Here is a 24,661-nt window from a genome sequence, read left to right on the forward strand (position 1 = left end):
ACTGTCAGCCTAGCTTTGGGCCTCTCACTGCGGCCTTGTTTTTGCACCCTAGACACTTGTGTCCCAGGTAAGACTGAATATTCTCTCACAAATGTTTTGTGTAAGCCTCTGAGGAGACCCTTAAAGGGATTGTTGCTTTTATGTAGAGGAGACATAGGGCCTGGGTGGCTGCAGGTGTGTATTTGGAGCCCGCAGCCCTTGAGAGACGCATCGCCGCCGTGACGTAATTCTAATGTGGCGCCGGTCGCGAGCCAATCCGTGAGCTCCAGTAGGTTTGGGACCAGCGCCAGATTCGAATGACAGCGGCGCTGTGTCTCTCGAGGGCTGCCTGCGACTCCATATCCACACCTGTTGATGCAGGGACACAGGGGGACAAGGTGAGAGGCTGCTGGAGGGACACGGGCGGGGCGGGGGGTTAAAATGTAAGAGGCTTTAATGTGTGTGGCCTAATGTGTAAGGGCATTAATGTGGCATAATTTGATATAAGGGGCATTACTGTGTGGCACAATGTATAAGGGGCATTACTGTTTGGCGCAATGTGTCATAAAACCACATACCTCTTTCGGGAGGACGTGCGCAGAAAAATGTCCTATTTGGGGGGGGCAGTGGTTCAGAGAGGAGGGGCCCTCTCCTCTCTTAAAATGCCCCTGGCTGTAACTAAATGTCTACCATACTATACTGCCATAATATACTATACTCTTCTGGTTGCTATGTTAGGGGTTTGGGAGCTTATCTAACCAAACAGTCAGAGAGTGACTGACATCTTGTCAGTTTTGTTTTGGGCCATTGATGTCTTCACTTTATTGCCCTGAATGAGATCTCATCGGGAATACTCATAAAATTGCAGGAGGGGCCTCCAATGCCTGTAGCGGAGATGTGGGGGTCAACTGTTTCTTTTCACTGAGCTGTAGTAGAAATGTAAGGGTGACACTAAACCAACCGTATTTCACCACTATGATGTGTATTTTGCAAATAAAAATATGGGGTTTATTTCTACTTTAAGGCTGTTTCTATACTGTGCATTCTAAAACTTACGTTCATTATTTATTTATTTGTACAGCCCTGTATACAGCAATTTCACCATTTATCTTTTTTAATGAATATGTGCCTTATTAATCCCCCAGCATGTAAGTGGTTAAACTCGGAGAGGAGGCCTGCGGTATTTATGAGCCAGGCTTGAATTGACGTCTGCTTTACAGCCCATCCTGTGTGCAGTTTTATGACAGGAAAGGAATTCATTTCAGCCCTCTCCTTTTGTCTGTTTCTGTGGCAGCTCAATTCAATAAGTGGCCAGAGGTCAGGAATGGGTTAATATAGGGGACACTTGCCTATATTCTATTACCTCACTGCCAGGCTTCAATCTACTGTGTAATAATAGTCACTTGTGTCATCATTTTTTATTTTTCGCACCCAAATTTATACAACAATTTTCCATTAACAAAAATCTGTCGCCCACATTAGTAAGGAAAATGGGAGGTAATATAAATGTTCCACAAACGCCTCTTGCAATAACAGGCAGCACGCCTGACGTAGTGGTTAGCATTACTGCCTCACAGCACTTAGCTTGTGGGTTCAATTCACACCCAGGCCCTCACAGTGTGGAGTTTGTATGTTCACCCCGTCTGAGTGGGTTTCCTCCGGGTACTCGTGAATCCTCCCACAATCCAAAAACATACATGTAGTATAATTAATTCTGAAAAAAAAAAAGTAACCCTAGTGCGTGTGCATGTACATGGGGTGCACGGGATCCCGGCAGTCAGTGTTTTGACCGGATCCCATTGTAAGCTCCACTTGGACAGAGGCTGACTTGAATGAATATATATTCTCTGTAAAGCGCTATGGAATATGTGTGCGCTATATGAATAACTACATGAATAAATATGATGGCTCATTAGACTCCAGATTCTAAAACAAGGGCTCACTGCATCCCTGAGGTAAAGCCGGCCTAGGGTTGGCCTATCGCCCATCAGGTTGTAGTAATAATACCTACAGCCGGCAACCCGGCTGACAAAATCCCGGTGCCGAAATGCCACTGTCCGGCCAGAAGACCGGCACCGGAATACCGACAGTAGTGGACATCTCAGCGTCGGAATCCCGACAGCCGGGATGCCGATTGTAAGTATAGCGGGGCTTGTTAGGTTTAGGCGTCACGGGGGGAAGGTTAGGGTTAGGCGTCACGGGGGGAAGGTTAGGGTTAGGCTAGGGGAGGGAGAGGTTAGGGTTAGGTACCCACGTGGGTGGGTAAGACACCAAGAGGGGAGGGTTAGGGTGCAAGCTGGGGAGGGTTAGTGTTAGGCTGCAGGAAAGGAGGGTTACCGGGAGAAGGGGGGAGGGTTACTATTCTTACCAGACCCTTGTTGGGATCCTGAGCATCAGGATGCCGCTGTCAGTATATTGACAGCAGGCATGCCGACTGCCGGGATTTCATACCGATTCCCACCCAGGGTTAGGCTAGGGGAGGGGGAGGTTAGGGTTAGATACCCCCGAGGGTAGGTATTTCATACCGATTCCCACCCATCATCTGACATTAGTGCTTTACACTGACGTATAGCCTCTCTCTGTCTAAATGTATTTAAAAAATTGCTGAAGTAAAAAAAAAAAAAAAAAAAAAAATCTAATTATTTTTTTTATCGACACATTTGTTAGAAACCTTGACTTACAAATCTCTTAATGTTTTTGTTTCCTGGAAGATTTTATGGGCTTAAGATATAAAGAGGTACCAGGGCTGCACCCTCCATTGATAATCTTGCACTGTTTGGCACTCCATCCGTTGCTCAGCTAGCTTAGCATGTTGCTTTACCTGGTGTATTATCCAGCACTTTCATGATGTTGAATTCCCAGCCTTATGGTCATTGATGCACTGAGGCTACTTTTCTTCTCGTTCGTGCTAACCAGCTCGGTCTCCAACCCTCACCCCCCAATCATACCCCGTTAAGCTGATCTATCTATTCATACTGTTACCTCCTATTTTTTTGCAGAGTGCCGGAGCATCTTGTCAAGAGTATAACCTGGCAGACAGTGCAAGCAGTCAACTTCTGCCACAAGCACAACGTAAGTATACAGCTGTCTGTGTGTAATGTTACTGTATTCTGAAACCTAAATCTGGGACAGAACTGATAGGTTTTTTTTTTTTTTTTTCACTTGCGCTGTCCAAGTTTTTCCATGAAGAAGGCCCTAAAAACTATGTGATTGCAGGAGGAATGCTGTTCAAATAGTTATTTTGTTTAACGGAGTCCATACTGGGCGGCCCAAAAACATTTGCTAGGCTACTACTTGGACCACCATGTTTTAAGCTCCTACTAAGCCACAACTGTTAGGACCACACTCATTGGGAACTTCACCGAAATGGGCTTTGGGCTCCCGTAAATTTTCACGCAATTGCAATAACATAGCCTGCAATGATCAGTCTGCTATTTTCAACAATCGCCAGCATATTATTCCCAGCATGAAGTGACAATTCTCAGTATTCAGTAAGAACGCCTAGTGGGATTTACAGTATATCCAGCGTGCAAAGTAAGAACAATATCATTGAAGTTGTGCCAAGGCTCAGACTGTACAGTCTGCCCTCACATCATGCAGAGTATGTTGGCACGATGTGTAAGTAAGTGGTGGCATGGAGTTGTTTGTGTGCCTGTGGCGTATTAGTGCTGTTGCACGCTGTGGGTAACGGGGACCACTGTGAGTATTTGTGGAAAGTGTGGTCACTGCAATGAAGCTATAAATGACTGCATGCCCTAAGCATGGTGATGTACTTTTCTAGACTCTGAGTTATATAGGTTGGGCATGGGGCATACTTGCTTACTTTTTATATATGCCCTCCAGGAGATGTGGAGGGCCCTGGGCAGGTGTGAAGTAAAGGTGTAGGATAAATGTGTTGTCATGCCCCCTGCCCAATCAGAGTTCACTGAGGTGGGTGTGGCTTGGTGACAGGATTTGCATCATCACAGCTTGTAGCTCCTCCCACCTTGCAGGCAGGTGGTACTCTTGAAGGAGAAATTAACGCTTTCATGGAAGTCCAGGAGGTTTTCCAATAGTTTGGGATGCTCATGGACATTCCGGAATAGTAGGAGATTATGACATACTGTATGGCTGAACATTTACGTCTGATGTATTGTTTATTTATATATACTACTATATCACCAGCATGCTCCACATTGCTTTTCAGTTGGGAACAAATACTGTAATAAAACAACTTGCAGGCTTACAATCCATAGGAGAAAGTGTTTGATATGTGTGATTATGGGGCCTATTCATCATCGAAGGCCGCATGGCCCCCGATTATGAAATATCCAGCTCGCAGCGGGGAAGCGTGACATCGGAAGAATTCATCATTGCTCTGGTGTGGGGACAGATGCTCCGAAAAGCAGCTGTCCCCATGGTTAGTGTCCCCGTCGTCGGCTATGCATGCATGATCTCTGGTCACGCATGCGCAAAGCCGCCATGGAGGTAGTGAGGAGGCAGCGGAGGGATACACACGGATCCATCTTTGCATCTCCGGAACTACTTCCCATAAGAAGGAACAGGGATCCGAGAACAAGCGCTGTCAGAAAGTTTTCGGAGTTTGTTTCCGAGAACAAGCACCATCTTCAGTTTTCGGAGTTTGCTGAATATCGGACCCCTGTTGATGAATAGCCCAGTAACCTATATGTGCGGAAAGGGCCATTTATCGTATGATGAATAGACCCCTATGTGTCAGAGATTGCAAATTGGTCTGGTCAGATTGCAATGGGATGAAGTGGTTAGTAGGGCTAAGTGATCAGTCACACAGCAATGTTGGTTTAGAAGTCACAGAAAGAGAATAAATGTAAGTTTTGTGTGAACTCTATAGAGGGCTGGTAATCCAGGGGGTGTATTTGCCAAAGTGAGAGTATTTAGAAGTGGGGATGTTGCCCATAGCAACCAATCAGATTCTAGCTATTATCTTCTAGAAGGTGCTAGTTAAATGTTAAGTAGAATCTGGTTGCTATAGGCAACATCTCCACTTCTAAAACTTTCACTTTAGTAAATACACCCCCAGGAGACAAGCCTAGGAAAGGTATAAGGGATTTGATGAGCTTGTCTGATGAGGTGAGGCATCGGGAAACGCTTCGAGGCTAGGGGAAAGACTGTACGAGATAGGTAATTCAACAGAGGGGATGCAGTCTGGAATGTCCTGTAACTGGGAATTTGAGCTGGTAATGAGTGTGGTATAAGATGAGCAGCTCTTGGTCAGAGCGGAGTTACCTGGGGATATGAGACAAGTGAAGAGAAGTATGTTGTGGCAATATTAATGACTTGGTAAGTTAGTGGAAATATTTTATATTGCACTTTGTAATGTACAGGCCACAGTGTAGAGACAGACAGGGTGGAGCAGCAGCAGACGCGTGGAGCAACGCTTTGTGGGGAAAAGGATAGTATAGTTATGTTGAAGCGAGACAATACATATGTTTTGCACCGAGGATGGGGCTGGGCAAGTGTGCTCAGTTGATGATGGCGGGTATCAAACCAAGCCTACAGATGGGTAGATCCAGCCAGCGGGGATGCGTACAACTACGTCCCGGCGAGCTTGGTTCCGTGCACGCAATGTGGGAGCAGTTACAGCAAACTTCATTTCAACTTTGCAATATTTTTATTTGTGCTCCCAGGGGCTTGGGAGTTATATTCATATTCTGGAGGTGTTTTGGTTATAGGCTTTGGAGACCAAGGGGTCTATTTACTAAGCTGTGTTAGGAGATAAAATTAACTGTGATAAGGTACCAGCCAATCAGCTCCTAACTGCCATGTCACAGGCTGTGTTTGAAAAATGGCAGTTAGGAGCTGATTGGCTGGTACCTTATCACCGTTCACTTTATCTCCTAACACAGCTTAGTAAATAGACCCCCAAATACCTAATTTATACTATACCACATGTTCTAGAATTTTAAATCTTTTTCACTGCACAATGCTCTATATGTATTTGCTTTCATGGTGCAAAGTGCATAGCCTTTTTTTTTTGCCATACCAAATATCTGTGTCTTACTGTAACATGCTCTGCTATGCTGTATTTTTCAATGCTCTCATTAAAGCCTTGCTCATGTACACTGCAATACATTTTCCCTTCATTGTTTTCCCTTCATTGCTGTGATTTGCCCCAGAAAGTCTGTGTATGCAGGGCCTTGTACTGTGTGCCTGACTGAGGCTGCTCTGCCGTTGAGGTGTGTGTGTGTGTTGTGTTGTGTCGTGTTGTGTTGTGTTTGTTTTGCTGGCTGCTATCTCCATGTGATAAATGGTTCCTTCCAAATGATGTCTTGCAGCCAGGCTCTCAAGAGCCCCTTTTAGGGAAGATACAATTTCATGCCTGTCCTGTGCTTTACACACCTAGAGGGCCCATGACAGCCCTAGTGCAATCTGCTTTTCATCTCCCTCCCAACAGCCATTACATAGCCAAATATAGAAGCAATTAGCATTTCTAGGTAGGTTACACCAGTCTTCTGTCTCATCTTGCACTAATCTCTCCTGTGACACTCCTGTCTCTGGCTTTGATCATTCCAATTGCTGGCTTCATGTTTTAGCTAATTGTTCTTCTAGCTTTAGGTCCGTCAAAGGCTTAACTCCTCTGTTGCTGAGGTCAGAGGCAATTCCCCGATGTTGCATAGCAATGGATTATTCGGCATTTATTTCCAGTCTAGTTGATAGGCAGTAAAGTTCTGTGCAGCGCCATTGGTCTCTGATCCTAGTGTTAAATGAAGATATCTTGGTGAAATGCTATTTCTGGGCTTAACAGCTTTAAAAATAAAATGTATTTGGACTCTTTATGGTGATATAATGCAATGCTTTTTTCCTACAAATACTGGTAAAAAAAATGGATTTGGGAATAGCGATTGCATATTAATACAGATGGAATTACATACTGCGCTGAAAGACGCATTATCCGTATAGCAAAGGAGCGGATGGCAACAACTAGCCCAAACTTAGGGTCATGGCTCTCGTTGGGTAATACAGTTGCTGCACATGAGAAATATGTATATGTGGCTAGAAAAACAGAGAAGAAATACTTTGACATCTGGGCAAGATGGCCTTACAATTGTCAGGAGGGAGGGGTATCTCGATCTAATATGTATATTACTGGTGGAGTAATGGTACATACGCACGGTACAATCTGCACAACTAACAATATCGCTGATAGATTTCCCTTCAACTTTGTGTAGTGCAGAGCAAACGATATTGGGTGTACACACTGATAGATATCTATGATAGATATTTCAGTGGTCATCTCTTAACATGCAAATCATGTTGAAATCGTCCAAGTTGGCCTGCATGTACGGACGACCATAGATATCTTTATCGTCCATGCGGGAACGCGCATCGTTAGTCGTTCGCTACATAAAAATGAACGATCTGAATGATTTATTGTTGATCGATAAAGTTATCATTCATTAAAATCGTACCGTGTGTACGCACCATTAGGTAGATATGTCTTTGCATAGGCAACATCATTTTTCTTCTATTTGTAAATGATTTTCTAGCTGAATGTCCCTATATTTTACCTGGATTGCAAGTCACACCTGTTGTAATATGTAATGACTATGATTTTGTATTGAACTTTGACACTGGAGGAACTTCACACTTGTTGATTGTGTAGTAAAGAATTGAGACCACACATTATTTCTATTTATTTCATACCAATTTGTTTACTGATATTTTTATTATGTTTTTTTTTTTTTTTAAATTATTGTATGTATGTTTAAAAATTAAATAAAGTATTGGATAAAAAAAAAAAGACTCATTATCCCAAAACAGTTTAGTAATAAATGTGTTTTTGTTTTTTTTTCCAATTAAATAAAGTACTCATAAGATTTAATTTGTTCTATACTATTCACCACAAACCATAGTGTAGTGATTAGAACAGGCCACAGGACTAGTGGGACCTATGGTATGTAGAGCCATTCTAAATACTGATTGGATGCTGAGCGCATCCATCAGATCTATGGGAATAGGGTTCAAATCTCGACAGTGGCTGCCCGACAGGATTAAAAACCAGATAGAGACAGACAACCCTAACCCCCTCCCCCCCCCCCCAGTGCCTAACCCTAACCCCACTTACTGCTCCCTAAACATAACCCTCCCAGGGGGGTGCCTAACCCTAACCTCTCCCCGGGGGTGCCTAATCCTAACCCCCCCCCTTACCACTCCCTAAACCTAACCCTCCCAGGGGGGCGCCTAACCCTAACCTCTCCCTGAGGGTGCCTAATCCTTCCCGTTAGGGGTGCCTAACCCCAACACCCCCCCCCCAACCTAACGCTAACCCCGCTAACTGCCCTAAACCTCCCCCCTCCCCCGCAGCTAACAGGATGGGCGCCCTGGACTTGCCTTGTTCAGGCATGCGTCGTCCTGGATTCCAGTGTCGGGGTTATTATAGGCATCAGTAAATCCCTAGCCGGCATTCTGCTGTCGAGATTGTGACTCGCATAACTACGTTATGCTGTGGCATTAGGGGCACTACAAGCAGCTCTGCCACCTCCCTGCGCTGCTATTCTCGTTTGCCTGATATTCCGTACAATCAGCAGGAGAGTAGAAGAATGCCCACTTCTGATTTGTTCAATTTCCCTCAAAAGAGAATTCTCCAAAGTTCCCAAACTGGATTCCTGTAAATGGTTTTATACATGAACTCTGGTCTCTCCGTAACTAGCAGTTCATTCTGGTGATCTGGGCATAAAAGCATGGCAGGGGGAGGGGGATTCAGTACTGTGCAGTGGCTGCTGTATGCGTTATGGAATGGTACATTGCGACCATCAGCATCAGAGCGTGCCACGCAATCCATAAAGGTGCACAGGAAAATCAGCAGTGTTTGGCTACCATAGTACACAGTAATGCTGATCGCAGAGCCTGTGTGTATGTCATGAGGTACTAGCTACTGGGAAGACCCTGACAGCACCACTAACTCTCTAGATACAAATTCATAGAGGAAACTCATAAAATGCGGTTATCACATTGAACAATGACCCTTTTTTTTCCCACCAGTGCATTCACCGGGATGTGAAGCCAGAAAACATCCTCATCACCAAGCACGCGGTCATCAAGCTGTGTGATTTCGGATTTGCCAGAATATTAAGTGAGTACTAAGCCAAAATGAACAGAGTGGTGTGCCGGGACCAGCCTATTACTGTATTCACAGTTCATGTTTGTTACCCGCCCCTTCCTCAAATTCTGCTCCCGCATGAGAGGGGGATGAGCATCATTGTGTTCTTGCAGTGTATTATGTATAGGTAGATGCTGTGGAAGGCTGGAATAAGGGGGGGGGATTTATTAAATCGTGGAGAGATAAAGTACCAGCCAATCAGCTTCTGTCATTTTTGTAGCACAGTCTGTAAAATGGCAGTAAGAAGCTGATTGGTTGGTACTTTATTTGTGTTTAGCCAATAGGAGACCCCCCCTGCATATAGCGTACTCCAGATAATGCATGCGGGGGGCTCTCCTATTGGCTGAACATCATTCCACCAGTAACCTTAGTAACATTTCAAATAGCATGACCAGTATAGGTCCACTTTCCACCATTCCTCTAACATTCTCTTCCAGCCTTCCAAAGCATCTATCTACACATAATTACACTACAGCCAAGAACACAAAGGGGTCAATCCAATTAGGTGCGAATTGCGAGTAGGGAGTTTTTCTCTTGAAACTCGCAGACTTCGCATCGAAAGCAGGCTCCCGAGGATTCTCCTTTCCAATTAAAATTGCCTATTTGCGCTACTCGCAGCGGAGGGGTGCGAATTGACTGCCAAATGAGATTTAAGAGAAATGCATGAAAATGTGGGGAGACCATCCTGGACCCCTCAAAATGGATAATTTTGTTAGCAGAACTGTATAAAACCGTAAGAAAATTATAAAAAAAGAAGAAAAACTTTTTTAGTTAATCTCAAACAAATTAAATGAAAAATAATAAAAATTAAAAAAGTAGGAAAAAGGGTGATTTTAGGGTACTTTGAGAGCCCCTTAAAAAAATTATACAATGAAAACAATTATTTTTTAACTAAATTATTGTAATTAAATTTAGGGTGCCTAAACGAGTGAAAAAGTTGATTTTGGGGTAATTTGAAGCCATTTTTTTTTAAGCCCCCCAAAAATGACGTAATTATTGGGCTAATCTAGCTAATTGGAAACTTCCAATTGCCTAATAAGTCATTAGGGGGGGGGTGTCCAAGGGGTACAGCACAGTGTCCCGACATTTTAAGCTTAAAATAAAGATTTTCCTTTCCATCTCTCACCCTCACGGAGGTGCGATCGGAAAGTTGCTAATTCAGTCTGACCGATTCAGTGCGAGTTGCTAATTGGATTGCAAAATGAATTCGCTGTGCGAACTCGAAGTGAAAATAGCAACTCGCACCTCACAAATATGCACCTAATTGGATTGACCCCAAAGACTTGGGGAATGCTGACTGGGCTCCTACATTTTAGCAATTAGTTGTATGAAAAAAAACTAGAATGGATGTGAGTAATGTAGTAAAAATCAGTCTCATGTCACCACTTCTTTTAGTGGTATTATTAAGGGGTATTCGTGGCATTATATAGTTGTGTATTATCCCATGACATTCCTACATCATTTTGTCTTTGAATAACCAGCCGGGCCCTGTGACTACTACACTGACTATGTGGCTACTAGGTGGTACCGTGCCCCAGAGCTGCTGGTGGGAGACACACAGTACGGCCCTCCCGTGGATGTCTGGGCCATCGGCTGTGTGTTCGCAGAGCTGTTGTCGGGAGTACCACTGTGGCCTGGGAAGTCGGATGTGGACCAGCTGTATCTGATCAGGAAGAGCTTGGGTGAGTTACATGAGTAGAGATGTATAATAAAGAATTAGTGGCTTTGACCGGCTCCATGCTTATTGTGCTTTATATTTCCCCTACAGGTGATCTCATTCCCCGGCATCAACAGGTCTTCAGCACAAACCAGTATTTCAGTGGGGTCAGCATCCCGGATCCTGAAAACATGGAGCCCCTGGAACTGAAATTTTCATATATATCCAGTCAAGCCCTGGGACTTATGAAGGTAAAACATTCCTATTGCACATAATTATGTATGATCACAATACCAGATGTGCTGCATTCATATGATCTAGATTTTGCTTTTCATAGAATTTTATATATAAGAAACACAGGAGGCATTACATTACTTCTTAGGGAAAAACAACCAGGTCATTTTATTATTATATAGCTGCATTCTCAGACCTATCACACCTTTCTTAAAAGACCATTAAACACAGACATATAAATGTTCTTATATGCCGTTCAGCCTTGTCCGAGATTTCTACTGCAGTTTTAATTAAAAATGAAAGTGTAATGGAGTATTATTCCCTTCATCACAGACAGAAAGAGACCTGATTAATTAGTCATTGTGGATGATTTGTTGGATGCTGCCCAATAGTGCAGAAAAGTCACACTTCTCGGACCCCAAAACACTCTGGCTTAGAGTCTGTGCGTCATGCTCGGGGCAGATTGGCCATGGTTTGGTTGGATTATTGTTGGTCCTATTTTGCACCAGTGTTATATAAAATTTTGGGGGTTGTTGTAATTAGGGATGTGCAGGCTCGGATTAGTTCGGATTTTCCAGCCAAATTCAGATTTTTCCCGCCAAAAATCGGGTCTCAGAAAGATTCAAAACGTCATCTTTCATGGACAAACATCATCATTCATTGACTTTTTTGTCCAGGAATGATGAAGTTTGTCCATGAAAGATGATGTTTTGCCTCTTTCCGAGACCCAATTTTTGGCAGGAAAAATTCTAATTTGACGGGAAAATCCGAACTAATCCGAGCCTGCACATCCCTAGTTGTAATAGTCTGGTACTATAGGAAAAGAGAGCCCCACATTTGGGGTGTCTAGTCTCAGAAAAGTAGGGGATCACGTTGTCCATGATTATAGAATAGCGTTGTTGGCTGTTAATAATAGAAGTCTTCATAATAGAATGCTGGAGGTGCCGACTTCAGTTCATACAGAATGGATTATTTATTATTAACACGGTTTATAGTCAGATGAATGAACTTTAGAGGACACCAGAATCTTCCTCCCATTAGTTTGATAGGAGCGTCATATTATATTGACATGCTTCACTACATGACTACACGTTGTACTACTCGGTCCCACTTCAAACTTATCTACACCTGGACACACATGCAGTTTGTTGAATTGAAATAGTCATTGGTGCTTATTTCCTATGAATACAGTTACCGGTACTCAGAAAACATGTCCTGGCACTCACCTACAGTCACAGGCTGATACAGTCAGGACTACAGGCCTGATTCACTATGGATCGCTATTCTGCTAATACACACGCAACGCAGTTGCTAATATCAGCGGTGATATGTAAATGTGTGCATTCGCATTGTGATCGCAGCCTGACATAAGGACGCCCACTTCCTCTTACTCCCATCCGTATACTTGTTCAACATAGCGAAACAATCGGTAACATCGGACTCAGACGCACAGGTAAGGCAGGTCAGACCTCACTCAGGATTCGCTTACTTCAGCGTACGCTATGAGGCCTCAGGCTGGGTTTGGTATCGCAGTGGATAATTTATGCACGCCCCTGCAACGCTGATAAAATGCACTGGCACGCTTGCGTTCGCCCGACCACCACCCCCAAATGGCATTTCCTGTCAATCACTCTGTAATGGGTCTGCATGGTCACTGCGATTGCAGTCCCGATTGTAGCATCTGGTTCGCGCAGTGCAAAATTATCAGCCGATTGCATGCGTATAAGCAACTGCGATCCTTGCGGTATCAGGCCCTCAGGTCCATACTCTGGATAAGGCTTCAGACACTTATTTTACTCCGTTTTTTTAAATGATTTCACCATTGAACATCTGGGCAAACTGGCTGCTCGGGATGTCCGTTGGAAGTCAGCTGCAGTCGCGGGCAAAGACACGCTCACGAAACGTTCGGGTTACTCCTGTGTTTGTCTGGCCACCCCACTGTTAGCTCCCATAAATGCTCACTGACAGTCACTCACTCTGCGTCTAGATTCTCAGTGCGACCATCTGTAATCACTCCCGGCACATGCCTCCATAGAAAAGCAAAACCGCTCAACCTCTGAATGAGGCCCTTTGTGTGTGATTGAGAATAAACCCCTCGGTGCTCAGACCCTTCCCAAGTTCACATACAACTTGTCAATATTCACATAAAGTTATTCGGGAACAATTATAATTTTCCTCTGGGTATTCCTGTGTGTGTGTTGTCCGGTATTAGATCTTCAGTACGTCCTGACTCATGTGGTGCAGCTGGCACAACCACTGACCCATCTCTGTGCCCTATAAACTACACTGACCCACTCTCTTCCTCCTGTCTCCCTGCACAGTGCTGCCTCCATGTGGACCCCGCTGAGAGGCTGACATGTCAGCAGCTGCTGCAGCACCCCTACTTCGATAGCATTAGAGAAGAGGGGGAAGCCGCAAAGGACTCGGAAAGAGTCAGCAGAAAGCAGACCAGACTGCACAGGAAATACTTCCCGGGGGTACGTATTGCCGGGGACACCGAGAATCCCTATGGTTCCTCTGACCTGTATATGTATGTGAGTAGGACCCCGTCTTATCTCATCGGCAGAGATAGGGGGAGATGTATCAAACCTTGGAGAGAGATAAAACGGAGAAGTTCCCAAAACCAACCAATAAGTTTCTTATGGTGCGTACACACGGTACGAGTTAAATGAACGATAACTATATCGTTTATCGTTAATTTTTATACTGCCATCAATCGACCAACGATGCGCATTCCCGCATGGACGATAACTATATCGATAATCGTCCATGCATGCAGGCCAACCTGGACGATCTCTATCAGTGCCTGCAAGAGGGAGGGGGCGTGGGTAATATTGTTGGTGGGTGGATGAATATCATTCAACGAACACACCGGGAATTTCAAAGGGAGATCGTTCAGCGATACCGATGGCTGATCAGATCGTCCCGTGTGTACGCAGCATTACTGTCATTTCAAAGACTGTGCTAGGTAAATAACAGTTAGATGCTGATTGGTAGGTTTGGGCGGCAACTTCCACTTTATCTCTCTCCAAGGATTGATACATCTCCCCCTCAATCTGATAACCGGTAGAGGAGAGCCACAAACTCATTATGTATACTGATTAGATTTTTTAATTAGAGGAAATATTCTTAAATAAGTACCTTCCTCTAGGAGTCGTGAAGGTTACTTCATTGTTATGCGCAACATGCCCAGGTAGAATATAGATTGCTTTCTTTTAGAAATTCCTGAGATGGACGACAAAATAGTTTATTCTAGGTCAGGTTAAGCCCCTCTAGGTGCAGTTTTTGATGTCTGTACTTAGCTCCTTTTATTAAATGTATGTGTGTATTTAAGGTACACTTGAAGGTGTGAGACCCCTTCTCCCACCTAGCACGCCTCCTACCTGCCCCAGGTGATAGTAATTAGTATTGGTCCTTGCATTGCAGTACACACATGTAATGGGCACTATTACAGGTAAGTCCTAGATACATTTATACATTGTGTCAGTATTAGGGATGTTAGGGACCCACCTGATGAGGTTAACGTGACGTGGTAGGTGGGCAAACATTTTTGGCCAAACATGTACTAAGAACCTCTATAGAAAAGTATGTTAATTGATCATTTATTATATATATTTTTGATATGTATTATTCTTGGTACTTAGAGTGTGCATCAGCTTCCCCCATTTTAAAAAAATTGTAATACACTACCTTCAGCAGTATTCATAGAATGCAGCCTATTAATTACTATATCGCTATTATGCTTCAGGGATGTTGTTGGTTCCTATTAAATTGTTAGGCTGCATTATTTGGTATATTCATACCTCCCAACAACTCCTTAACCCCCCCCTTTCCCCCCCCCCCAAAAAAAGGGTGTGTGGCAGGAATCTGACGCCCGCTTAGAGAAGCGCTACAAAGCCCCTAACCCCCGGCAAAACACTCTGTTATTAAAAACGCACAAGATATAATATTTTATGGCTTTAATAAAGACAGTTCAGTCTTTAGCGTAGCAATAAGCCAACGTCAGTTCTCAGGTAGCTGCTGAACTACATGTCCTGGGCTGTTCCTTTAGTGACATGTACTGGTCTTCTCGGCATCATGGGAATATTGCTGCTGCCCATGCTGGGGGCGAGTAAACATTTCTATTGCTGAGTTAAAGATCTGATTGTGACTTTCCTGCACGTCTGCCCCATCTGACTGTTCTCTCTCTCGCTCTGTCTTCCTCCGTTACAGCTGCAGCACCTCCCGCAGCTCACCAGCAGTAATATCTTACCAGCACCGGAGAGCAAGAAATATTACAACACAAGAAAATTCAACTATCGTTTCCCCAACATATAATAAGAGAAAGAGACTAGTTAAATATTTATTGTTCCTGGAACAAAGCGGCAGGAATTTGTGAGCAGAAAATGAGATGCGGCACTTATTCCAGTAAACAGCGAGCGTGGCCTTTTGAAGGTTGTTTATAGGGTTCGGCCGTTTAAATGCTAATAAACCCACACTGTTTCTTTATATGTACTGAAGCAGGGAACATCTGTGTTTGTATTCCAGAGACGGACAATTTAATTATACTTGCACATTCGTTGGGGGGGGGGGGCTTGGAGCTTGGAGCGAGATCAAGTGGAGAGACATTAAATACCAACCAATCAGCCGCTAACTGTCATTTGACGGGCTGTGTTTGAAAAATGACAGTTAGGAGCAGATTTGTTGGTACTTTATCACTCTCCAACTGTCATTTTTAAAACACAGCCTGTAAAATGACAAATAGCAGCTGATTGGTTGGTACTCTCTCTCCAAGGTTTGATACATCTCCCCCAGGTTCCACTAATCCGGCTTTGTTTGTGTATCTCTACCATGGTAGAATTCACAACTATTTAACATTTTTCTTTTACAGTTTATATATTGCTTCACTTTTAAATACATTTACTTGTGAGTACCAGGCTCTACTGAAGCCGTGATACTTTTTGCCTCCCAGACTTTTCGCGTGTTTTGCAGGCGGAAAAGTATCGCGTGCGTGCCCGCGTATCGCCGTATTCAATTTGAAAGTATGCGAAAACGGGACTCGGCGAAACTCAAACAAGCGGAAAGTACTGACAGATTTTGGGAAATCAGCCTGACACCCCCCAAAAGATGCTCTGACATGAGGGTTAGCTATGGTACCCCCCGATTTGGCTTGCTGAAGGTATTTATTGTTTTTAAACGGGCTCAATAGCGTTATTGTATATGTGGTGCAGAATAGTATTCAGGAGTATTTCTTGCAGAAAATAACTTATCCCAGCAAATTTGGGGTGCTTGAAAATGGGGGTCAGCATATTTTAAAGTTTGCTAAAGTTAAGTTGAAAAAAACTTGAAAAATCCACCTGCTGCAAGCCCCTGCAATTGAAAAAAACACCTGGGGCATACTTGGGGATCCCCCCCAGAGTCTAGCTCGCAAGTTTTTAACTTTGAATTTGGGGGCAAAAAAAAAGTTGGGGGACAAAGTGATTTTTTGGGGTGTTAAGTGTTTTTTTTATTTCTTTGACACAGTTTACCTTTGGGGGACTGTCTGAAGGCTGCACGGGGGTTCCCGCAACGATGCACCCCAAAACCCCAATTCTGCACTTTTTTCCGCCTGCTATTCATAGGCAAAACTTTTTTGCCTATTACATTGCATTGACTTTCCGCCTGGGTGGAAAGTCTTTCAAATTGAATACGGCGATACTTTTCCGCCTGGCGAAATGACGTAATCGGCGAAAAGTTTCCCCCCAAAACATGCGAAAACGGCTTCTTGCTCCAAATTGAATACGGTCCACAGCAGGTATACTGGGCACAAAAGACCTTTTGCCGTGCCTGAGCTATGTACAACACAGGCCATGTTGGCAGTATACCTGTGGCCTACGAATGGTAGGTGAGACATTTTGTGGGCTGAACTACTAAGCATACCTCCTAACTGTCCCGATTCTGGTGGGACAGTCCCTACTTGAGGTCTCTGTCTAAGCTTTGGTTTGCTGCACACCCGACCCACGATATGTATGTGAACGACGTCACAGACCTATCGCCTGCACAAACTGGACGACGCACACCATATATCGGCCAGTGTGTTTTTGCATATGGGATCGCAGACGCAGGATGTAACACACCACTGACATGGTTGCAACACGTCCACGTTCTTTGCAGCCACTTCCCGTTACCTCCCCCCCAAACGCTCTCCGACTATCAACTTTGATTAGTTGCTGTGAGCGATGTACCTTGACGCATGCGCTGTGCGATTTAAATGCATGCGCAGACTACCAATAATGGCTCAAGTGCGTAAATATTGGCATAGTGTAGAACGATCAGGCAGAAAAAAAAAATTGCCTTTATATAGCCGAGATGACTGTCCGCACATTAGGGACAATTGTGACATACTATGTATAAATTGTATACAAACTACAAACATATTTTTTCACTTGATAAATCTTGAACGATGGCCAGCATTGTTACTAAGGTGTGCTTGTCTCATTCGCTCTTTCATCAAACCAGCTTGAAAAGTGGATAAATCTAATTTCACTGCATGTAAAATCCAGAAAACATGGTGTGTAGATCACACAAGATGTTTCTTTTGAAAACCATTAACCAAAGCCACACAATTCACATGGACAAATTTACATGCAAAGTTCAGCAACCCAGGCTACTGCCTAGAGCCCAGGGGTCACTGAGGGGCCTGGATCACTCTAACCCAGGGTTTCAAAAACTCGCTCCTCAAGGCACCCTAACAGTCCAGGTTTTAAGGATATCAGTGCTTATGCACACATGGTTTAATCACATTGACTGAGGTACTAAGTAAAGCTGGGTACACACTGACAGTTATTTTGGCCGATTAATTGATCGGCCAATATATCTGGTGCCCATCGGCCAGTGTGTGCCAGCGATATATCTGAACAACGTCGTTTACAGACTTATCGTGTTGGCTGTGTTGCACAGCTGATGGCAGATATATCTGTCCATCGGCAAGTGTGTACCGGCGGTCAGCCAATCGCCTTTACACATGCAGCTGCGGGGAGGGGGGCGGACTCGCCCCCCCGGCCAGCAGGACCCGCGGCTGCCTGGAAGATGATGGTCGTTCAGTGTATATGAACAACCATCACTTACAGATATATCTGCTACTGTAGGTGTGTACCCACCTTCAGTAACTTGTGCATAAACATGGATATCCTTTAAAACCTGGACTGTTTGAGTGCCTTTAGGCCCAAGATTGGGAATTACTGTATGTTTTAATGACAGAAGGTAAAATAGAGCCCAGATCCGTATCTTGCCTACTCCCAAACCACTACACAGTAGGAAGCCCCTCCGGGTCATTCACGAAGCGCAGGACAAATGTACCTAATGCCGTTGTAACATCATAAAGGTACAGATGTGTCCTGTTACATCTTTGCTGTATATGCGGCAAATCGCACCACGCATGGCACCCGCGAACGGACACCCGCACTGCGTTCACACACGCATCTCCATTGGATTTCATGGTGCGATCGCAGTGCGTGCCATAGCATATGCGGGTGGCGTGATGCGTGCGCACATTTGTAGCGCGATCAGCAAGGATGTAAGAGGACACATCTGTATATGTCCAATGTGCGTCTATTTCTACCGTACAGGGATTTGATATGGGCGTGCAGTGCAGTGGAGGACCTAGCTATGCACAGATTCATGGTGGGACCTGTGCACTGATGAAGGTATCACTGATTTACATGGCACAATGTTCCAATGATACCACTGTGTTTATCAAATGAAGATAAAAACAGCACTGATCTCTTACTGTCAGATGTTATATGAAACGTATGTTGAAATTAACAAACAGCTGTGAGATGAATATAGGTAAGTGGTTCTCAAACTCGGTCCTCAGGATCCCACACAGGTCACGTTTTCCAGGTCACCCAGCAGGTGCACAGATGTACTCATTACTCACTGACACATTTTAAAAGATCCACAGGTGGAGCTAATTATTTCACTTGTGATTCTATGAGACCTGGAAAACATGCACTGTATGGGGTCCTGAGGACTGAGTTTGAGAACCTGTGCTATAGATGGATGGCAGGGCATGCTCAGTGCTGACCTTTAAATTTGAGTGAAGACAGCGCTGTGTGTGCAAAGGGATGTGAATAAGGACCATGAGCTCAATGGCGAAGGAAAAACCCTTCTATGTGCTGATCTTCAAAAGAATGTGCACTTACTTATCTCTAGCAGTGTTTCTCCATCCCGGTCCTCATGGAACCCTTACCGTGCATGTTTTCCAGATCATCTAGCTGTAGCACAGGTGTGTTAATGGTCTGATTTGGATGCAAACCCGATGGTTTACATATAAATCCGGTTTGGGGATCTGCACATGTGCAGAACTGGTCCTGTGTGATGGGGCGTGACTGACATGCTGCGGCCTATGGGGGGCTGAGACTGGTACCGTTCTAAACGGGGGCATGCCAAGCCCAGGGTCTGCGTCGTCGGATGCAGACTTCCTGGACCCAGCTGACTAGTTCCGACGGCCATTCTGAGTACGTTTCTGCTTACTTAGACTGGCTGAGGGTTGCGACCATCAAGACCGTCTTTGGCTGCTGCAATCGGATCGCAAATCTATTTCTGAATTTTTGTTGTACGGTATTGTATTGCGCAGCCACTTCCCTCCGGCTGTGAAACACTACAAATAGGAATCAGGTCCTAAGACAATAGGTCAACAGGTGGTACTAACTATTCCTGAGGATATCTTGAAAACCTGCACTGTTAAGCTAATTACACCCTAAACAATTATTGGGCCTATTTGCCAATAATCGGGTGATTGCCTGTTTTCTCACGTAGAGTGTAGGCATGAGCGTTTCTGCATTTCGCCGATGAAACGGTCAGAAACCGCCCACAAACACTTTCTTTTGATTATCGGATTGGTCATATTAGCCAGAAGTTATCGGCCAAAAGACCCTGATATCGTGCAGTGTGTGGGCATTCACAATAATCGGACCATAATTCTCGCAGTTTTTTTTTTAATGTTTACCTCTTCATCCTTGTGGGCGGACATATGCAAAGTATTCACCCATGAGCCAGAAAATCGGCAGATTGCTCATTTAAATTGTATTATTGTGTAACACAGGTATCGGGACCTTCCACCTGCAGAAAAATCGTGCCGATTGTTGGTTTGACCGAAAAAAATCATATAGGGTGTAGCTGGTTTTAGGCTTCCAAGAGGGCTGAGTTTGAGAAACATTCATCTATAGGTATTCTGCAGTGTGTTTCAGTCTTGTTCTTGGTAACATCGACTATGCTATGTAGGATAGTGTGTATTTGTATGTATATAAAGAGTGTGTGTGCATATATATATATATATATATATATATACCCCTGATGTCTGTCATAAGGTCCATTTCATATTGCATAACATTATATTTTACACTTAGTAACCATTTAAATAGAAAAATTATTCTGTATATAGTGATATACTACATAGATATAACGACCTGGACTGTTATAATCTCCAATTCTCTTGTGGAGTATACATTTTTTTTGTAAACTCTGATCATTGCCTTAGTGCAGCCCCTGGTCCATGTGCGATAGGAAACTGACATGTATAAAACACAGGGTGCCCCCACTATACATAACACATTACACCACACCACAGAGTCTTGGGGCCGATAAATGATAATAGGTCCCAGGGAAAATACAGATAAATCTATCACAGCTTGGCACTTATATAAATAAAAGAAAATGGGCATTTTTTTACTAATGAGTGCCAAATGGTGTCCAGGGTTTTTATACAATTCCCCTCTCGATAATATTAGTAGGGACAAATTAACCCTTTGCTGTACCAATGGCAGTTCTTGGCTTTGCAGTGAGTGGCTGGATTAGAATAACTCCCTTCGGTGCTTTATAGAGTACAGTAACTTTACACCTTGTACAGAATATTGGCATTAACTGAAGTGTTTTATCATGTGACTGTTGTTTTTGTGTTACTTGGTTGTTTCTTTTGTGTACTCTTTTCAACAGGCCGTATTCTGTGTTTTAATAAAACTAAAGACTTTTCACCATGATTGTTGTGTGAATTATGTATATCCACCATAATGGCAAGTACTAGACCCTGTATTATTGAGGTTACATCTCTGAATTTCAGTGGTCCTCTGTGACTTTGCTGTTACTAATGTTGATTATTAAGTGAAGCGTGACATCGTTCATAGTCTGAAAATGGCTGAAAAAAATGGCTTGGATCGTTTGGTTATCAAACCTGTCCGCTCCTCCCGATCATCGTTTTACCAACTCCGCTTTGTGAATGGTAATAGTAATTCCGCTCTATCGCTTTGCAATAGGAGTGAGAATATACTGTCAATTAGAGGCGTATTCTTAGTTGGAAACTAAATAAAGTGGCAATATGGATGTTTCTTACGAATGTCCGTATATTGTGCATGCATCAAAGATAGAAATCCGCGCACATGGACAGAGGGCCTGATTCAGAGCCGGACGCTCTGAAAGAGCGCTCGCTCTGAATCAGGGCGTCCCTTTTTTTTTTTTTTTTTTAAGACTGCCTCCTGGCCGCTCGCATAGCTGTGGGTGACCTGCGAGCGGCCAGGTGATGGTCAAGACCATCGGGCTTGCGACGAGACCCTTGTGGTAGGGTAGCCTGGCTGCAAGCCCCAGTGGACTTCCTGCTCTAATAGAGCAGGAAGTCCACCTACTGACATCACGAGTGATGTCAGTAGGGCCGCCCACAAACGGCAGGGGTTTCTTTGGTAACACCGCCGTTTGTGTAGCCACCCCCGCGCCCCGCCTACAAAACGAGGCGAGCTGTCGATCAACATCCACCCCTTTTGTAGAGCCGGCATGCGCAGTGGGGGACCATCGACCCGCTTGCGAGCGCTGTGCACTCGCGACCGGGTCTGAATCAGGCCCAGAGATCGCTAGTGCATACGGATTGATCTGTCCTTCAATGGACAACATTAGCGGTGAAATGGGCATTTCTTGGCAGTAACTGGGAGGAAACCATGCAATTGCACTGAACTCTTCAGTCTCATGGGTCTGCCGGCTAGCCTCCGTGCTCATTCGTAGCGCGTGGACGAAGGTGGGACGCCTATTTCAGACTGATCTTTTGTACCCAGCACGTGGCTGGTGTAAATCCTGATACTAATCACGCCGGCTGAGGCTACGGATGTAAGAGCAGTGGGCGGGAAGGGCTTCCACTTGTAGGCGCTTGGATTTTGTTTACCTGTGCGGCTTCCCACATTACCATAATGTAGTAAAGCAGGCAGCCACCGCCAGACGGAAAAGTGACTGTGGATGTGTCAGACTCCAATTCAGTTTTCATGTCTTAAGCTAGCCATAGACTGCACGATTTGTGCGGATGGACGGGGGGGAGGGAGGAGCGACAGCCTGATAATCTGAGCGCCTTCATACACTGCGAGATGTATACTCTTGTGGAGTATACATTTTTTTTTGTAAACTCTGATCATTGCCTTAGTGCAGCCCCTGGTCCATGTGCGATAGGAAACTGACATGTATAAAACACAGGGTGCCCCCACTATACATAACACATTACACCACACCACAGAGTCTTGGGGCAGATAAATGATAATAGGTCCCAGGGAAAATACAGATAAATCTATCACAGCTTGGCACTTATATAAATAAAAGAAAATGGGCATTTTTTTACTGAGTGCCAAATGGTGTCCAGGGTTTTTATACAATTCCCCTCTCGATAATATTAGTAGGGACAAATTGATCTGTCCTTCAATGGACAACATTAGCGGTGAAATGGGCATTTCTTGGCAGTAACTGGGAGGAAACCATGCAATTGCACTGAACTCTTCAGTCTCATGGGTCTGCCGGCTAGCCTCCGTGCTCATCCGTAGCGCGTGGACGAAGGTGGGACGCCTATTTCAGACTGATCTTTTGTACCCAGCACGTGGCTGGTGTAAATCCTGATACTAATCACGCCGGCTGAGGCTATGGATGTAAGAGCAGTGGGCGGGAAGGGCTTCCACTTGTAGGCGCTTGGATTTTGTTTACCTGTGCGGCTTCCCACATTACCATAATGTAGTAAACCAGGCAGCCACCGCCAGACGGAAAAGTGACTGTGGATGTGTCAGACTCCAATTCAGTTTTCATGTCTTAAGCTAGCCATAGACTGCACGATTTGTGCGGATGGACGGGGGGGAGGGAGGAGCGACAGCCTGATAATCTGAGCGCCACCATACACTGCGAGATGCATGGAGAAGATCACCATTCACAGCGTGGAGTTGGCTGAACGGCGGTCGGGAGGATTAGACAGGTTTGCTAACTTAATGATCCGTTTTCAGGTTAGAGATCTTTGTCCTTTGTTCACTTTGGGAGGATCTCCCCTCTGAGTCTCTCCATCCTGGGGATTCCATCCTGGGGACAGGATAACCCCAGTATATTGTGTCCACAGATCATATGTGACGCCCAGCTGGGTACCTTTGAGGAGGAGAGTGTCCCAAATCTCATTGCCCAATGTGATCTTCTACCATTTTATCTTGGAAGTACCCAATAATTAGACGGAACCGTAACCAGTTCTCCAAGTGTACCTGTGATGTGATAGGCTGTCTGGTTCCACTAGATGCTGTTTGTCTTTTGTGGGGAATAGAAGAATTGGGTCTCTCCTACAATGAGTGAAGTGTGTTAAAGGTCGCTGTCCCTGGCAAAAGGAAACTACAGCTGCACCTCGGCTCTCCTCTAATTTGCCTATGTAAGCAGATCTCTCCCTTACAAGAAAGTGATCTATCTACACTGGGGATGCCCGGATACATTACAAAAAGTGTAGCTGACACGGCGAGACAGGACGGAGGACGCTGCACCTCTGTGCTAAGCCTCCTCCTAGGTATAAATGATGGGTCTGCAGCACTCACTTTTTGGCTCGTCCTCCTAGCTTTCTCTTTCAAGCAGGGGGCCCTATTCTACAGTCCCTTCTATATTGGGCTTCACTATACTGTCGCTTGGGATGTATTATTACACCCAATGTGAAACTCCGGTTGATTTACAGAGTTATTTCAAAAGATGGAGCCAGAATTCAAATACATATCGTTCTGGAGTGCACCATGTTACATTTCACACTTTAAAGAATAAAGTTAAAAGAACTGCCACACCTACAATATAAAATGTGTATGATGCAAAAGTGCACAAGTGTGACCAAGAGGCCATGTTTAGTGGATGTCTTCAATCATGCACAGGTGCGTTCATCTATTTTGCTGGTCAGTAATTAGCCCTTTTGCTTCCACAAACAGTAATCCTCAAAACATGACATGATGGGAAAACATGAGGGTTGAGTTTATCCTGAAAACATGACCTGTTGGGAAACCATGATGGTTGAGTTTGTACTTTTCTAGATAAAGCTCTCAAACACTATTTTACATTGTATTAATGTTTACAGTTATATATAGACTTTCTTCTTGGTTTCTGCTAAGAGTTAATGCAAAATATAACAATATACATCTGTCCAAGTGCAGATGGCATCTGACAATATTTTGCAGACTGACTGACACAAATAAATAAAAAATGTGCTACTTTGTAACCATTAGTACATGGGCTGAACCAATATACCAAGAGTTCACTAGCATGATTCAATTCTTATAATGTGAAGACATTTAAAAAAAAAAGGATTTTCCACTGCCTACAGGAACATACGGGACAACCTAAACCTCTGTCAGATGTTCAAATACATACCCACAACAATACTGGTTTTTTATGGGACAGTGGAGGTT

General features: G+C 44.3%; 1 protein-coding gene across 1 annotated transcript in view; it reads left to right on the top strand.

Annotated features, from left to right (window-relative positions):
• Positions 1-15,476, top strand: part of CDKL1 (cyclin dependent kinase like 1) — a 52,469-nt gene extending 36,993 nt beyond the window's left edge. Inside the window, exons 4-9 of the mRNA XM_088455367.1 lie at positions 2,979-3,051; positions 8,980-9,070; positions 10,579-10,779; positions 10,866-11,005; positions 13,310-13,465; positions 15,201-15,476. Coding sequence (XP_088311493.1) covers positions 2,979-3,051; positions 8,980-9,070; positions 10,579-10,779; positions 10,866-11,005; positions 13,310-13,465; positions 15,201-15,305 — 766 coding nt within the window. The 3' untranslated portion in view covers positions 15,306-15,476. The remainder of the gene's footprint in view (positions 1-2,978; positions 3,052-8,979; positions 9,071-10,578; positions 10,780-10,865; positions 11,006-13,309; positions 13,466-15,200) is intronic.
• The last annotated feature ends 9,185 nt before the right edge of the window (positions 15,477-24,661 follow it).

This window comes from Taudactylus pleione, unplaced genomic scaffold, assembly GCF_031769625.1.
Source record: "Taudactylus pleione unplaced genomic scaffold, aTauple2 ptg000652l, whole genome shotgun sequence".
Classification (NCBI taxonomy): domain Eukaryota; kingdom Metazoa; phylum Chordata; class Amphibia; order Anura; family Myobatrachidae; genus Taudactylus; species Taudactylus pleione.